This window comes from Pelophylax lessonae (genome assembly GCF_965119305.1).
Source record: "Pelophylax lessonae genome assembly, chromosome: 6".
In the NCBI taxonomy this organism is placed as follows: Eukaryota; Metazoa; Chordata; class Amphibia; order Anura; family Ranidae; genus Pelophylax; species Pelophylax lessonae.
Window position 1 is genome coordinate 85,429,758 of NC_138773.1, and position 15,441 is coordinate 85,445,198.

The 15,441-nt window shown below is 41.3% G+C and overlaps 1 protein-coding gene across 2 annotated transcripts in view; it reads left to right on the forward strand.

Annotated features, from left to right (window-relative positions):
* Positions 1–15,441, forward strand: part of MAD1L1 (mitotic arrest deficient 1 like 1) — a 1,208,181-nt gene that overhangs the window by 476,854 nt on the left and 715,886 nt on the right. For both annotated transcript variants that reach the window (XM_082260829.1, XM_082260830.1), the window contains exon 12: positions 7,902–8,042. In XM_082260829.1, the coding sequence (XP_082116955.1) occupies positions 7,902–8,042 (141 nt within the window). The remainder of the gene's footprint in view (positions 1–7,901; positions 8,043–15,441) is intronic.

Consider the following 15,441-nt stretch of genomic DNA (forward strand, 5'->3'; position numbering starts at 1 on the left):
TCTTGGACGATCTGTCCATTCCCTCTTCCTAACAGCCTGAACTCTGCAGAAAAGGTTCCTTGTAACTAACCATATGTGACTTGCTTTTAGAAGGTATGAGGTTGTTTCCCCTTCCTCTACAATAGATGATAATATATCTTGTGTTATTAGCCAGTAACATAGGCTGTGTCCTGTAGATTATATCTGCTTCATGATCCCCGTTGGCTGTGGGAATTAAAAAAAAAAAAAAAAAAAAAAAAAAAAAACAGATTGATGACAGTGTGAAATGCACCAGGGACTTGGTGTTGTAGCAGGGAGTGTAACACAAAGCCTGCAAAGTGTAAATAAGTTTGATAATGTCACTTATCTGACAGCTTTCTCTAAGCTTAGATCATCTAAGTCATCTTTTAACTCACTGCCCCAGACAGGCTAGAGCAAGCTTTTGGCAGTCTCCTCTTGTTGGCAACATATGCAAGACTCCTTCAACCTTGTTGATGCAGCAAAACCTGGGCTCTCTGTTCACAAGAAAGTCCCATTCATCACTATGATAACTTATTTGGAATATAGCTATGTGCTACATTCATTCAGTGTTATACTAAAGGAAATTCAAAGCCTATATACTTTTTTTTTTTTCAAATGTATCACTACATATTTAAATTTTTATGGAATTTCCTTTGGGACCTAGTGCATAAAGCACTTTGTCTTGATCTGTTCCTTTGCAATGGTTGCTGAGGAAGCATGGTTGACAGCATGCCCCCATCACCACAATTACATCCAGCAGGGTTGAGGGTAGATAGATTAAAAAGAACATTGCTCTAGAGTGATAGAGGGCAGTGGTTAAAGTGCTGTGCTGTAGCTCTTCCATAGGAATGCCCATATATTGGGCTTCAGACTCGGGTGGAGCTGACAGCCAGCAGAAACTTAGAAAAAGATGTCCACTTAGTATACAATGTGGCCACAGATCACAGTGAGACCAAGTACTTCATACACAGATGACCTGGGAGATTCCATAAGGATTTTAACCACTTCCCACCTGCCATATAGCAAAATGATGGCTGCAAGGTGGTTAAGTTATCCTGACTGGGCATCATATGACGTCCAGCAGGATACGCCGCTCCCACAGGGGCACGCAGAGCAGCGATCAGTGGTGCGGTGTGTCATTTTGACACACCGCATCTCTGATCCCAGTAAAGAGCCTATGATGTAGGCTCTTTGCCTTGTGATCAGCTGTAACCAATCACAGCTGGTCACATCATAACTAGGAAGTGTTGTTTATCGGCTTTCCTCCATTCGCGCTGAGCAGACGTGAGTAGTGGAAAGCAGATCGGGTGCTCTCCTAACGGGGGGGGGGGGATAGCACTGATAATCAGCGCATTGATTTATCTGTGCAGACCCATCAGGGATGTCCACTAGAGCCCACAAGGGATGCTCACTAGAGCCTGCCAGGGATGCCAACCCATGCCACTAGGGGTGCCAACCCGTGGCCACCAGGGATGCCAATCAGTGCCCATTAGTAATGCCTATCAGTGCCGCCAATGAGTGCCCATCATTGCCCATCAATGTTGCATATCAGTGCCCCTCAGTGCAGCCTCGTCAGTGCAGGAGAAAACTTACTTATTTACAAAATTTTTAACATAAAGAAAAACTTTTTTTTTTTTTTCAAAATTTTCGGTCCTTTTTTATTTGTTTAGCAAAAAAGAAAAATCCCAGAGGTGATCCAACACCACCAAAAGAAAGCTCTATTTGTAGGAAAAAAATGATAAAAACTTTGTTTGGGTACAGCGTTGCATGACCGCACAATTATCATTAAAAGAGTGACAGCGCTAAAAGCTGAAAATTGGCCTGGGCAGGAAGGGGGTGAAAGTGCCCTGTATTGAAGTGGTTAAATTGTTGTGATACTACCTAAATATGTATGCCAGTGTTCTCAGCTTAGTATACATTTATAAAAAAAAAAAAAAATGCTACTAAAATGCTCCTCCAGCTTTTTTTTTTCTTCATTTAATGTCAATACGCAAATAAAATGCGAACGCCTCTAAAAGCTTCTGAAATGCTACTACAAGCCGGCACAAGAAAAAACCATTATCAGCATTTTTCATCCAGCGATTTTTTTTTTTTAGAGTTCTTTGAGCACGGAGCCAAAAACCACTGTCTGTTTACATGTCTGTTTGTGTTTAACATATTTAAGGTGATAATTCAACAGTCTGCGCAGTATAATTACACAGTGGTGCGCTGTCTGGGGTTTTTACATGCACTATATTACCAAAAGTATTATGAGCCTGCCTTTGCACACACATGAACTTTAATGGCATCCCATTGTTAGTCCGTAGGGTTCAATATTGAGTGGGCCCACCCTTTCCCAATATAACCGCTTCAAATCTCCTGGGAAGGCTGTCCACAAGGTTTAGAAGTGTGTCTGTGGGAATGTTTGATCATTCTTCCAGAAGCGCATTTGTGAGGCCAGGCACTGATTTTGGACAAGAAGGCCTGGCTCGCAGTCCCTGCTCTAATTCATCCCAAAGGTGTTCGATCAGGTTGAGGTCAGGATTTTGTACAGGCCAGTTCCTCCACCCCAAACTCGCTCATCCATGTCTTTATGAACCTTGCATTGTGCACTGGGCCAAAACATTTGGTGGAGGGGGGATTATAGTGTGTTTTTTTTTCAGGGGTTGGGCTTGGCCCCTTAGTTCCAGTGAAGAGAACTCTTAAGGCGTTCACATACCAATACATTTAGGAAATTTTATGCTCCCAACCTTGTGGGAACAGTTTGGGGATGGCCCCTTCCTGTTCCAACATGACTGCGCACCAGTGCACAAAGCAAGGTCCATAAAGAAATGGATGAGCGAGTTTGGGGAGGAAGAACTTGACTGCCCTGCACGGAGTCCTGACCTCATCCTAATACAACACCTTTGGGTTGAATTAGAAGGGAGACTGCAAGCCAGGCCTTCTCATCCAACATCAATGGCTGACCTCACAATTGCTCTTCTGGAAGAACGGTCAGACACACCCCTAAACCTTGTTGACAGCCTTCCCAGAAGAGTTGAAGCTGTTCTAGCTGCAAATGGTGGGCCAGCTCCCAAACCTTACGACTGGGATGCCATTAAAGTTCATGTGTGTAAAGGCAGGTGACCCAATACTTTTGGTAATATACTGTATGTAGTTATGAACAATATCGGGAACCTTTTTGCATACTGTAACTTTTGTCCATTTTTTTTTATTCTTTAAACAGCAGCCCAGTTGCTTGTTTATCAGAGATTCCATTGCTGAAATCTCATTTGGCAATAGCCGTGATGCAGTGCAGATTAAAGAGAATGCAGGAGCCTTTTGGTTGAATTCCAGATCCGCAGCGTTACAAAATGACAGATTGTAAAGCAAAGTAACACTAAAATGTTAGTAGGGCTCATTTGTTAAATAGGTCCAATCTAGGTTTAATCTATTGCCAGCCTGATCTTCGCTAGCTGTAAAACAGGCGGTGTCTGGATGCGGGCCAGGAAGTATCATGATGTAGGACGAAGAGCTCCAGGAATTATATTTGCTGCAATGTTCTTCAGGCTGAACCCAAAACATCAACAATACTGATCCAGCTTTCTATGTCTGTGTTAAATAGAACTGACACTTTGAGCCTTGTGCCATAGTATTGGCATGTCATTTCTGACGGTGCACTTGTAGCTGATAGGGATGTTTTAAGCTGTCATGTAACTGTACACTGGTGCTGAATGAGATCTGCTCCCAGTCCTCAGCAGTATAAAGTACAATTTAACACTTTTCTGTAAAAAAGGCAAATTGAATAGAGTACATCGATCAATATAAAAATACACTTCACATGAGTCAAAAGGGACCATGACCAAATAGGACTGCCCCAAATATATTCAAAAACTATGCATTTTAGAGGATAAGGCCGATTGTCGGCTTGTTAGTATGATGCTTCCGACAACCGACTGCGACTTTTCGGCCGAACAGAATCTGGTGGGCAGCCTTTAAAATTTTTGGTGGCCAACACCAGAACAGCGGATTGTTCCTCAGTCAGTACAGAATTTGGCCGACAAACAGCAGATGAGCAAGACTGGGCATGCTCAGAGAAGAAAAAACACACGGAAAGTTAACCATCACATGACATCACTTCTGCAGTCAGCTGTTGTTGGCCGACAAAATTCGTGTGCAGTCTTTAGCACTTTTCAACCGACAGGACAGCAACGGACAAAAGACAGCCAATCATTCGGCCGACAATCAGTGCGTGTGTACAGGGCTTTAGACTAACCTATCTAGCCCTGTACAGAAGAAATCTGTATACATACCTTGTTTGAAGCCATTCCGACCTGGTCTTCAGTCTGCAATGGACACAGCCACCAAGGGCTGTGAAATAAATGGGAAGTGAAGTCACCCATAGACTTACTGTGGGGCTTCCGTTGTCAGTTGTGTCCTCTGCACCCGCCTACACAGCGAAGCCGCAGCTGACAGCTCAGCGTGGGATCAGGTCGGATCGGCTTCAAAAAAGTATGTATAGTGATTTCCTCTTTACAGGGCTAGATAGGTTAGTGTTAGATCGTGGATGTCTGTAGATGCAGGGATTTTAGTGTTAGGGTGGACTTCTCCTTTAAAGCAATCTTTTTTAAAAACTTTTAATTTAATAATAAATTTGCCCATTACTGTATATTTATAATGCATTAAAAAAGCTACAGCATCCCACTAAAGTCTAAATAAAGAATATGCAATCGATTACTAGTCCTTAGATGTGGTGGCCACATTTGTTTTTCGTCAGGCTTTTTATTTTTTCTGTTTATGCCAGTAACATATTTTCCTGTTCTAGGGTAATAACATTCACTTAGCATACTATGTCTATGTAGGAGCAGTGTTGCCAGGAATGGAAGGACTTAAGGACACCACCCCTCTTTACCTCCATAACATGGTGAAAATGTTCTATAGTTCACAGTGGATAATAGGGCAAAGCTGATAACTCTGCTCAGATAAAAACACAGTAGGCACAAGTTGCAAGGCAACACTGGATTTGTAATAGGATCAACAGGTATTTGTTTAAACAGATATAGCAAAACCTTTTAGTAGTTTTTTTTTTGGCTAAAAGTTGACAGAAGCTTTGGCACTACCCCAAAGTGTCATATATTTGGCCAATATCACTTTTAATATTCTAGATGTGACATAGTCCTTCTAAATTGAATTATAAAAAAAGCATAAGGCCCCTCTCTGAAAACCAGGGGAAGTGGAAGAAGCTGGGAAGTTGTGTGTTATGAACCGCTAATGTAGAAATATTGCCTGCCATTAAAAATATGTGCAACAACACTTGGTTATAATCGTATTTACACTTATAGTTTCTGCATAGTTCCCTTGTAAAGTCCAATAAATACTAGCCTTTGATCCTGGCAGCGAAGTCCCCCTAATGTAACTTCCTGGTATGGGGTGGCAATGATGCTGCACTGCTTTTAGGCTGTGCCTGCTTGCACTGTGCTGAGATGAGAAGGTATTACATTGGGCTTGTGTATCAGTATTGTCACTGCTGCTTAATATGCCTGTAGCTTGTCATTCAGCACCGCATTGCCTGTTTGGCTCAGCCAGGGGAGGTAAAGGAAGTTACTTTTGTTTTTGTGCATTGCGTCGTAATTAGATATAATGTGTGTTTAGACTGGACATATAGGATATTATAGTTGTACTTTAAAAGCCTAAGGCCTCATCCACACTGGGCGTTTTTACAGCTGCTTTTAGGAGTGGCAGATGTTTTTATTTGCAGCTTAAAAACGCCTGTCAATGTTATTCTATGTCCTCATGCACACACAGACGTTTTGAAACTGTAAGTGGCATAGGCGTTTTCAAGCTGCCAAAAGAACCCAGGGCCAGCGTGTTCTGAGGACCGGCGTTACAGCTGTAAAAATGTCTGACGCTGCTAAACGTGGCCTAAGGCCGCATACAGCGTTTTTTGTTTGACATGTCAAAATCAAAGGTTCTCATTGTTTTGAATTGAAGTCGCATCCAAGTCTGATCATGATGATCCGACTTGTGGCGCAACTTGTGCTCTGAGAACCTTGAAGGGAACTCCCACGCCAAAATGAAAAAACAGGCGCGGCCCCCCCCCCCCCCAAAAAAAAAAAAAATACATACCAGACCCTTATCCGAGCATGCAGTCTGAGAGGGCTGCATCATACTAGGCTATACGCCCTCAACATGAGGGGGGGTGCTTTGGGGCAGGGGGGCTCTACACCCACCCCACTCCAAAGCACCTTATCCCCTTGTTGTAGGGGACAAGGGCCTCTTCCCGACAAACCTGGGCGGTGGTTTTTGGGGATCTGTGGGCAGGGGGCTTATCAAAATCTGGAACAAGGGGGCCTCAAGATCCAGTCTGCTGTGCCTCCGTCTTTCCCTGCTGCCATCCCGGTCCTCCTCCGATGCTGTTCCCCATGATTATGCCAGCTCCACTCTTTGCGGCTTCTTATATAGCTGTGGGGCGTGGCCACCCCGTGACATCACCTGGAGACCCCGCCCCTTGAGTTGTTGTGTGCCTACACTAGGGACGGGGTCTCTGGGTGACATCGCCGGGTGGCCACGCCCCATGGCTATATAATAGGCCACAAAAAGCGGAGCTGGCATAATCACGGGAGACAGTGTCATAGGAGGACCGGGTCGGCAGCAGAGAAGACTGGAAGAAGACCTGAGGCAGAAGATCGGTGGGATAACACCTGAGGCAGAAGATTGGAGGAAGATTTTTAATAAAGGACTTCTCAAAACCATCTCTTGTCATTGTTTGCACTACACTGCCACTTTTGGGGTGAATGGGTAGGGGTATAATGTACCACATGCTCATTCACATAGGGGAAGGGCCAAGATATGGGAGCCCCCTTATTAGGTAGTCTTCAAGATTCTGATAAGCCTCCTGCCCACAGACCCCCACAATTGTAGAAAAAAGAGGCCCTTGTCCCCATCAACATCAGGGCAAGGTGCTTTGGGGTGGGGGGGTGCAAAGCCCCCCCTGCCCGAAAGCATCAACCCTCCATGTTGGGGGCGTGTGGCCTGGTATGGTCCAGGGGGGGGCACTTGCTCCATCCCCTCCCCTTTCCTGGCTTGCCAGGCTACATGCTCAGATAAGGGCCTGGCACAGATTTTGTGGGGGACCGCACACCATTTTTTTTTTTTTTCATTTTGGTGTGGGTTCCCTTTTAAGATCCATACCAGACTCAAAGGGCCTCAGAGCTCGAGTTGGATCATTAAGATCTGACTTGTATGTGACTTCTATTCAGATCAATGAGCTGAAAGTCAGGTCACAGACAGCTCTCATAGGCAACCATTGATTTTGAATAGAGGCTGCAAAACGCGCATTATCGCCAATAGAAAAAGCTACTAAAAGCATGTTTTTCCAGCTGCTTTTTCTTGCCATTGGTAGTGGCTTTGCAGCTCGTTTTTTCTAACGCCCTGTGTGCATGAGGCCTAAATCTGGGCACAATAGGCTTATTAGTGTTAAAGCAATGTTGAAAACTCCATTGCCTCAAAAGCCACCCTCCCTACAGGTGCACATCATGCAAATCATCATCTTTACATGTGGAATTAGTAGCGTTCCCACTGTACTTTTAGGCTCACTCTCATCCTGGCCTGTCAAAAAATGAGGCCTTTAGTTGTGGGTTTTGTGAATGGTAACCTAAAAATTGAGCTTTAGGAAATTGGCAAGCAGGACAGTGAATAGGAGGACATACATGTTTGGATGAAAGTTAAAGTGATTTAGGAGGTGAGCCATGTTTCTGATTTCATTTTTTTTTTGTGGCAATCTTTCATATTTGCCTGAAGTTTACCTTAAGGAGGTAATTGCTTTGATGTTTCATGGGGGCTAGCTCACTATTTCTCCATTGTGTATATTGTCTGTGTGGGCCAATATTTTATTGTGTCTGATCTTTCTTCTCTCCTCTTTTTTTGCATGGCACCATGTATAGGAAAGAGATGGAATGAGGGCAATCCTGGATTCCTATGACAGTGAGCTGACCCCATCTGAACATACTCCTCAGCTCAGCCGCCGTCTTCGCGAGGCTGAAGAAATGCTGCAGAAAGTTCATGGACACAATGCTGAGATGGAGGTAATTAGTTATTGAATAGCGAGATTACAGCTATAACGGACATCCTGTCTGCAGTTCTTTTGAGGACTCACTAGCTTTTTTTAGGTTTGATTTTTATCATTATCTAATGGAAACATTTGCTAAAAAAAATTATATTTTTTTATTCTATATTTGTTTTAGTTTCACATATAGACAACACATTTGTATTTCGTATCCTTTCCAAGATTCCTCACTCTTTTTCATGTTATCAGATCTCTTTCAAGCAGTGGTTTTGTAAAGGGGAATTGTATGCATTGGCAATTTGGCAATCATTCTGTTCATGTAAAAGTCGCAGGCATCTCTCAATTTATTTTTCTCTTCTGTTCGTTGACACAGTAGAGATCTTGATTATTTGTCCATTGGGTTATAAAGCTATTGTACCTTTAGGAGTATGACACTGGTCAAACAACAAATGAACAGCCTAGGGGAGTCCCCTGTCTGTGGCCTAACCCCCAACCGCTACAGGCAGCTCTGTTTTATGCCTAGTGTCCAGAAGTAAGGACTAAAGCTGCAACTAACAATTATTTTCATAATCGATTAGTTGGCTGATTATTTTTCCGATTAATTGGATAATATTCTTAAAATGTGGTGTATAATTTAGTTAAAATGTAAAGTTTAAAAAAAAAAGGCAATTTATTCCTAAATAAATATATGCAGTGGTAAATATAAATAACCAACTATATGGTTAGGGAGAAAATCTCGAATCCACGCTGAAAATAACAGACAGAAGAGATGTACTGTATATACTATTAGAGGTTGAATCCGGTAAATATCATCAGACTTGGAGATCAATTTTTTTGATTTTGCAGATTTTTAGACAGAACTGTAATATATTATGTATGACAGTCTCCCTTGTCATAGGCAGGTGGCTTGATAAAAGCTACCTGCGCCTGTGGTCACTTATTCTGGCCATACAAAAACAATGTCTTCCTTCAAAAAAAATGTTCAAAAAAATGTTAATTTTAAGAACGTTTATTCGATTTTCTAATCGTTACTGGGGTCAAATCGGCATTCGTTTTCAACCACAGTGATGGGAAAATTCGAAGAAGCAGAATAGAAAACTTCTTGGTCAAAGGAATTTTCAGTGTAAGCCGTTTTTGTTCAGAAGTTACATTTTATTTTAAAACAATGTTAAACGCAAGATACATTTTCAAACCACATTCTTTCATTCAGCGAATGTACAAAGATTTTTTGTATAAATATTCTCGTCCGAAAATCGATGTGTATGGCCAGCGTAAAATTCGGTTCACACCTATGCAGTTTGCTTTTTATCAATTTTTGCAGTTCTTTTTGTTTTGTGTTTTTGCACACGCAATTTTGCTGTGGTTTGATATTTGCGTTTTGCATTTGTTATGCTATTTTTTGGCCAATTTGTTGTTGGGCAGTTTAAAAATGCAAATCGTGGCAAAAATGCACTACATGCTTTTCTGCAGCTTCTCCATTGAAGTCTATTGAACCAAAAATTGAAAAAAAGCACCGTTTTGCTTTGAAAAAAGTAGATGTGAACGTGTCCCATAGGAAACCATGTTAAATGAACTTTAGCGCCTTTCTGCGAAAAATTGCATATGTGTGAACCAGGCTTAAAACATTTAGTAGCAGCAGCATGCTTTTTTTTTGTATCACCTATCATAATGAGGTTTAAAAAAACTAGAATTAGCCCTTTACAGTACAAAAAGAGCAGATAAACACTACTATAAGGGGATCATTATACTGTAAAACAGTGAATAGTAATATATTTCATACTTAAAAATATACCCAGAAGTAGGATATATGGGCATTTTAAGGAGTCAGAAATGAAGCTATATGAAGGGTGGAAGGTAGATAAAACTCTTTTATATTAAAGTAGTAGTAAAAGCTGAGACTTTTTTTTTTTTTTTCATGGAAATGATCATTTTAAATAGAAAGCACAATACTGGTAAAAGTTCCTGCCCAGTACTAGATGCCCCATGAGGCATTGCTCCTCAAACATTCACAACTTCTGCTGTATTTTATATGTAAACAAATAATGCATTTTGTATGCAGGCCACCTAATCGGCTGACCAACTAATCAATTATGAAAATAGTTAACAACTATTTTCATGATTAGTTGTCGATTAATCGATTAGTTGTTTTGGCCATAGTAAGGACCTAAGCTCCCTGCTGGAAATCTTTGTTCCCTCTCTTTTTGCAGGGATTAATTCTTTTTATGTTTGTTTTATTTTTTTTTTTCTGTATGAAAAAATTACATCTCTGCTGTGCCATTAGGTATCAGATTTAAATGCTTAATAAGATATTCCTGAATGTGTAATTTTAGGAATGTCGGTGTGTGGCGAAGATTGGTAAAATGTGTGCCGGTGCAGTGAAAAAAAGTGAAGAAATGTGCATCTTTGCAGTGGCAAACGAGAGCAGAAGTCTGTGTTTGTATAGTGACAGCGAGCAGAGATTGTGCATCGGTGCACTGGACATTTCAGTGGTGTAATGGGTTTCTGTAAATTGGGTTGCACACTTAACCACTTGCCCGACCGCCGGCAGTACATATACTGCGGCAGGTCGGCTATGTCCTGCGAAACTATGTACCGTATGTCATTTCCCAGGACCACTAATGGGGGCGCGTGTGCGCCGCTAAAGGTGCGCTTACGCGCTGATTGGCAACAGGGGGAGCCAATTGGCGGTTTCTATGTCAGTGGTTGCCACCAGGCACCCGCAATCGCTGCCGGGCTGTCAGTTTTGAACACATGGATCTTGTATTCCTCTTATTTAGGAACACAGGACTCTGTGTTCATGCAGCAAGCCCCCCCCCCCCCCACAGTTAGAAAGCACCCTCTAGCGACACATTTAACCCTTCGATTGCCCCTTTTGTTAACCCCTTCCCTGCCAGTGACATTACAGTAACAGTGCAAATATTAGCACTGATTACTGTAGTAACGTCACTGGTTCCCCCAAAAGCGTAAAAAATGTCAAGTGTGTCTTCTGCCCGCCGCAATGTCGCAGTCCTGTTAAATATCGCTGATCGCCGCCATTATTAGTAAAAAACAAATAAATAAAAATGGCATAAATCTTTCCCCTAGTTTGTAGATGCGATAACTTTTGCGCAAACCAATCAATATACGCCTATTGGGATTTTTTAATTTTTTTACCAAGAATATGTAGCAGAATACAAATTGGTCTAAATTGATATATATATATATATATATATATATATATATATATATATATATATATATATATATATATTTGTTTTCAGATTTGTCCAAATTTTTTCATTTATAGTGCAAAAAATAAAATGGCAGAGTTGATCAAATACCACAAAAAGAAAGCTCTATTTGTGGGAAAACAAGGACATCATTTTTTTTGGGTGCACGACTGCGCAATTGTCAGTTAAAGTAACGCAGTGCCGTATCACAAAAAATGGCCTTTTCATTAAGGGGGAAATGGTGGTGAAAAAGAGATTGCAAAGGAATAAAAAACCCCCAAAAAATGTCATATTTACCTGCCATGTGCAATGGTTTTACACAGAGCAGTCCCAATCCTCCTCTTCTCTGGTTCCCCCACCATCTCTCTGGGCCCCTCCCTCTTGCCGAGTGCCAGATAGCAAGCCGCTTACTATGGGGGCACTCATGTGGGCTTGCTCCCGAGCTGTCTCTCTGTATCCATAAGACACAGAGAGTGCAGCTCAGCCCTGTCCCCTGCTCCTGCCTCACTGACTCTTGCTGATTCATCTCAGCCAATCAGGAGAGAGAGACCCGGGAAAGCCTTGGCTCTTGTGCACATCGCTGAATCGGGATTGGGCTTAGATAAGTATTGGGGGGCTGAGGGGGCTGCTAGACACTGAAAGTTCTTTTTTTTTTTTTTTTTTAGCTTAATGCATTCTATGAAAGAAACCTTCAACTTTTACAACCTTTTTTAGTGCAATGACAATGAGCGGTGGAGTGTGTGTCGGTACATATTTAGGGGGCTTACAATTTTTGGATCAAAATCAAAACAGGATTATGTTCCCCTATACCGTTATATTCTATCCTAAAAGTAAGTGCAGGAAGTGAGAGGAATACCTAGCTCCACATCCCTCTAACCTTGGTGCCAGGTTAAGTCACTTCCCCATGGTGTGGATGGGAAAATATTAAGACAATAGCAAGAGAAAGGCGCACCGAACTAGCGCATTACCACAATATATTTTATTTGAATTTATAAGCAACAACGGTTATACTCGCGTATATAGGCATATCATTACATAGCAAGTGGGCTCAATCAAATGTGGTGTGAAACCAGTGGTGTGAAAAGACCAGGCGGCGTCTGTGATGGGTGAACCGTTTCGAGGGAGGACCCTCTTCTTCAGAGCCAAAGATTCACTACTAATGATATGCCTATATATTTCGTGTGTATGTGAGTTTAAACATTGCTGCTTTTAAATTCAAATAAAATGTATTGTGGTAATGTGCTAGGTCGGTGCGCCCTTCTCTTGCTATTGTCTTAAGGCCCGTACACACGATACGAAAATCGGAATGATTTTCGGATTGTTAGTATAGTGCTTTCGACAGCCGATTATGAATTTTCGGACGACAAAATCTGGATGTGCAGGCTATAAAGTTTTTATCGTACGTCAACACAACGTCTGATTTTCCTTTAATTAGTACAGTTTTCATCCGAAAAAAATCATGAGAGCAAGACTATGCATGCTCAGAAACTAAAGAACACATACAAAACAATTCAACACATGACATCACTTCTGAAGTTGAATTCTGTCGTACGGGAATTTTCGTATGAAAGTAACCTCTTCACTTTCCATGAGAGACTAGCATGCAATAAAAATCGGACGCAAGATTGTTCGATAATCTGATTGTGTGTACGAGGCTTTACAGTCCTAAGGATACCCATTATGCTAAAGGGGGCTTATCACTTGAGCACAGCTCAATAGCTTGTGAATGGGAAAAGAACACCCTGCTCTGGAACTGTACAAGAGGCATTGGACTGTTTGCTGCTATTACAATGTATACAAATCAACTGTGAATATTCACGCTTACATGCTAGTGGCTCTAGATTGTTTAAGGGGCCTGGGTACAACATGCTCCGCTATCACTCTGCAAAAGCCCAGTAGAAGATAGAAAGGTCAGAGTTAGTGCTTTCTCTCACTCCCTGGATTTATTTTAACCATACTTAAAGGACAAGCTTACCTCCAGCCAAAAACATTTTTCTGTACTTCATGGATAGCTTTTTTTTATTGCTGTTTGTGACCCTTTTGGAGGGTGGGGGAATCTGTCCTATCTCTCTTTCATAAGAGGAAGAGATGGGAAATCTCTCCAAGGGTGACTTGGACAAAAACACATTTTAGCCCTCATTTTTTTGCGCGAGATTCACTGGGACATAAATTGAGGGAAACACTCTCTGAAACACAGAAAAAAAGAAAAAACAAACATATATTGAGTATTCCCCACTATATATATATATATATATATATATATATATATAAAAAGCCTGGAGTTCTGTATTAAACTGACCGCACACGGTCTGGAAAAAGCAAGGGTTAGTATTAAAATGTGAAATCTTCCATAACCTAGCTTATTTTTCTCTCAATCTGACCATCCCTCAACTCTGTGATAATGGAAGACATCTATATATACTATGAAAGGTGTGTGTGGATATGAAAAGCCCATGGGTTTTATGTGATGTACAGCAAGCAGCTTGTGTTGGCAGGGAGAAGGCTCTTTTGTTTTCTTTCCCACACAATGTCAACAAATTCAACGAACCTCAGAACAGGATTCTGAGACATGACAGTCTGCTCTTCCCTAGCGTTGTGCTGACATCCTAGCTGCAGCGAGCCCATTGCTCATTGAGCTTCATCTTTCCAGCGCTAGACAGAGAACCTGTACAAAGCAGGGTTTGTCTATGGCAAACCCAGCTGCCTGGAATGAGAATTCCCTGTAAATATAATTACATTAATAGTCCTTTTATTTCAACCTGTTTGGCTTTCTCTGAAACATTAATGAACAGGGATATGCTGGGCATGCATGCTGACACATTGAATAGTTCCCCATGTTTTTTATGTTAAGGAGTGATTTACCGTGGCTGAGAACGCCATATGTATTCTAATCCGTTAATTATGAGCCTGACAATTCTGGCACATCAAAGTCCATATGCTCATGCTTTGTTTGCCAGTAGGACCAGGGTCTCAAATGGAAACCTGTTAATCTTTTGACCAAAAATGATCACCTTATCAGTTCAATGATAATTCAACCTGTTATCCATATACTTCCTATTTCTGCTATTAATTGCTGAACGATGTGGACATTTTGGAAATTAAGGGTTAATAGCCTCATTAAAGCAGACCTTGCAAAATAACAAACATTTAAAGGGAAGCAAAAGTCTTTTACAATAAATGACTCATTAATTTTAGAGTGTATTTTGTGCTTTAAAACAGCAGTTTTAGATGCACAGGGTCATATTGCAAACATATATAATGCTACTCTCTACCTTGAAAGAGTCAGAAGCTCCTTACTTTGTGGATCTCTGTATGTATTGTATATTTTGTAAGTATTTATTCTTGATCTTCAGGGCTGATGAGCAAACCGTTTGAATGTATTTGGTTTCTTATAGTCACGTAAATCCGTAATATTGAATATAAATATCTGGTCAGTTATACATAGTTATATATACTGTACATAGTAATCTGGTTGAAAAAAGGCACAAGTGCATCCAGTTCAACCGACAGAGAAAAAAGAACACACAAAGAGAAAACCTGCATATAAACAATCCTATACCCACAGTTGATCCAGAGGAAGGCAAAAAAAAAAAAAAAATATATATAATAAAGCATGATCTAATTTGCTCCAGCGGAGGAAAAAAAATCCTTCCTGATCTCCCAGTAAGCATTCAACTTTATCTATAAATATTCATATCCAGTTACATAATGTGCATTTAGGGAAAAACAATCTACTAAGCTGGACAGAACCAGCTCCTGAGGAAACCTATTCCACATTTTCACAGCTCCTACTGTGAAGACGCTTTTAGTTGGAGATGAAATCTCTTTTTGCCCCCAGACGTAAAGCGTGCCCCTTTGTCCTCTGGGATGACCTTAATGTAAATAACACTACACTGAGTTCACTATTTGGACCACTTATGTATTTATACATGTTGATCATAGCCCCCCTTAATCTCCTCTTCTTAAGAGACAATAAATTCAGTTCTTCTAATTAGGGATGCACTGATCCGATATTCTGATCGGATATCGGCGCCGATATGGCCATTTTAGATGGATTGGGGGATCGGTAACATTGACCGATCCACTGGCAGATCTGATTTTTGCTTGGTAACGGCTCAGCCATCCCTTACTAGGTGCAGTACTAGTATGGGATGGGAGCCACTACTTCCTGTATAGGTCCGGCTCACAGGCGGAGTGATATCAGATGCA